The sequence below is a fragment of the Lycium barbarum genome, chromosome 6 (genome assembly GCF_019175385.1).
Source record: "Lycium barbarum isolate Lr01 chromosome 6, ASM1917538v2, whole genome shotgun sequence".
Taxonomy (NCBI): Eukaryota; Viridiplantae; Streptophyta; class Magnoliopsida; order Solanales; family Solanaceae; genus Lycium; species Lycium barbarum.
In genome coordinates, this window is record NC_083342.1 from 61,874,576 (window position 1) to 61,876,827 (window position 2,252).

Below are 2,252 nucleotides of genomic sequence, written 5' to 3' on the forward strand. Positions count from 1 at the left end.
TATATATATATATAAGTATGTATGGCTATTGCATAACACCAAGCATGTATGGCCGGGTATGATATCTAACGCGCGCACACCACAGTAGGGGTACGGATGACACTGAGCCTCGGTAGGGCCAGGTACGGATAACAGTGAGCCTTGGTAGGGCCAGGTACGGATAACAGTAAGCCATGGTAGGGCCAGGTACGTATAACACTAAGCTTTATTATGGCCAGGTATGTAAGACACCGAACCTCTATGGTCGGGTATGATACTACTATATGTACAAATGTATGAAATGTAAGTTTCCCATTAGAAAGAGGATAAGTAAATTTAACGAACGTCGCTAGAGGTATACCTAGCTCTTTCATTTCATAACTCGTCTATCTTATGCTATTTCTTATGCTTTGATTATGTTATTGATCATGCTTTACATACTCAATACATTATTCGTATTGACGTCCTTTTGCCTGGGGGAGCTGTGTTACATGCCACACAGTTCCATATTGCTTTGCAGGAAAGTTATCCAGGAATTTGATTGTAGGATGTTCCAAGCAATAAGTTGGATTGGTAAACTCCATTCGGTTCGGAGTGATGCCGCGTCGGAGTATTCCCGTATGTGCTGAGTCATATACATTATGGGTATGTTGGGGTCCTGTCCCAACTTAGGTTTTGATGTCATATCTTACGTTACAGAATTTTGCAGACAGAGTCATGTATACAGTACGTCAGTCTTGTAAGCAGCTATGTAAGCCGATGTATGATTAGGCATTATATTACAGACTTCACTTGATTTGAGAAAGACAAAAAGAATTGTTTTGAAAAGCTTTCACCATGCATTTTATCTCATGATTTAAGAGTCCAGTGAGACTATGAGTATAACAAGAACTAGCGGGTTCGCTCGGCTCTAAGTAAGGGTCGGGTGCCCATCATGCCTTATCACGATTGGGGTGTGGCATGAACCTCATTGTGCAATGACTCAAGACGGCTCAGAGTCGACAAAAGTATTATATGGATATGGGGCGTCACAAGTTAGAGTTTGCTGTTGGTGACCAAATTTTCTTGAAAGTGTCGCCAATGAAGGTAGTGATGCAGTTTGGTAGAAAGGGTAAGCTTAGCCCTCATTTTATTGGCCCTTGTGAGATTGTTAGGAGAATTGGGAGAGTGACTTATGGGTTGAAGTTATCATCTGAGATGGCCATGGTGCATCCTGTGTTTCACTTTTCGATGTTGAGGTTGTATAATCCTGCTCCTTCTCATGTCTTATCTCATGAAGAGATTGAAGTCAATGAAGGGTTGTCTTATGAAGAAGAACATGTACAAATCTTAGATCGGCAAGTTAGAAGGATGAGGACGAAAGATATAGCTTCGGTGAAAGTCCTGTGGCGAAATCATAATACTGAAGAAGAGATACCATCACCTATTTCCCATTCCAAGTATGTGTTGAACCTTTTAGTTATTGGGACTTTGTGAAGGTGTAGATTAGAAGTGCGAATTCCTTCTTTTGCGTAATGGCACAGATGATATGGTTAATGGTTATGGGGAATCCATATGAGGATCACATAATTTCATTGGGAAATTAATAGTTAGGTAGTATCTAAGGGATAGTTTGTCTAGAAAACTCTAGAAATTCTGAGAAGTTGAGGCTTAGTGAAAATCTTAGGCTATGACCTTCATTCGGGGACGAATGATCCTGAAAGGGGGGGGGGGGGATAATGTGAAACCGGGTTAGGTGTGTGTCTATTAAATGGGAATTAATGAGACATTTTAGGCATATGAAGTCCTATCAAGATGATTTTGGGTGGAAATAGTTGATTTAAGATCAAGACCACCAGGTAGTAAAGTTCGTCAAAGTTCTTACACTCATCTATGTTTTGGTAGGTCTGGCTATTAGGCCAGTTTCGTGAAAATCCATTGAGAATTTGGGAAGACCTCCTCTAATAGAAGTTGTAGATCTGTGAAATAAATTTTCAACTATGTAATATGGAGCTTAAAAGAAGATTCGACCAAAAATTTATGCCTATTTTACTGAAGCCTATCTAAGATGCAGGCTAGGATGCGGCCGCAAACTCAAAATGCGACGCCACAAACTCAGAATGCGACGTCGTATAACATAGCATATTGATAAAATTTTGAATGTTTCTAGAGTGAATTTTCATCCAGAATGCGACCCGTATGCGGCCATAAACTCGAGATGCGACCACATAAACATCGTAGCATCCCCAACTGGGAAAACATTGTATAAAAATGGGATTTGCTTGGGACTTTCA

General features: G+C 40.4%; 1 protein-coding gene across 1 annotated transcript; it reads left to right on the forward strand.

The window, feature by feature from the left end:
• Positions 1–999: 999 nt before the first annotated feature.
• Positions 1,000–1,455, forward strand: LOC132644049 (uncharacterized). Its single transcript, XM_060360596.1, has one exon. It carries the CDS (start codon positions 1,000–1,002, stop codon positions 1,453–1,455), a length of 456 nt encoding a protein of 151 aa, XP_060216579.1.
• The last annotated feature ends 797 nt before the right edge of the window (positions 1,456–2,252 follow it).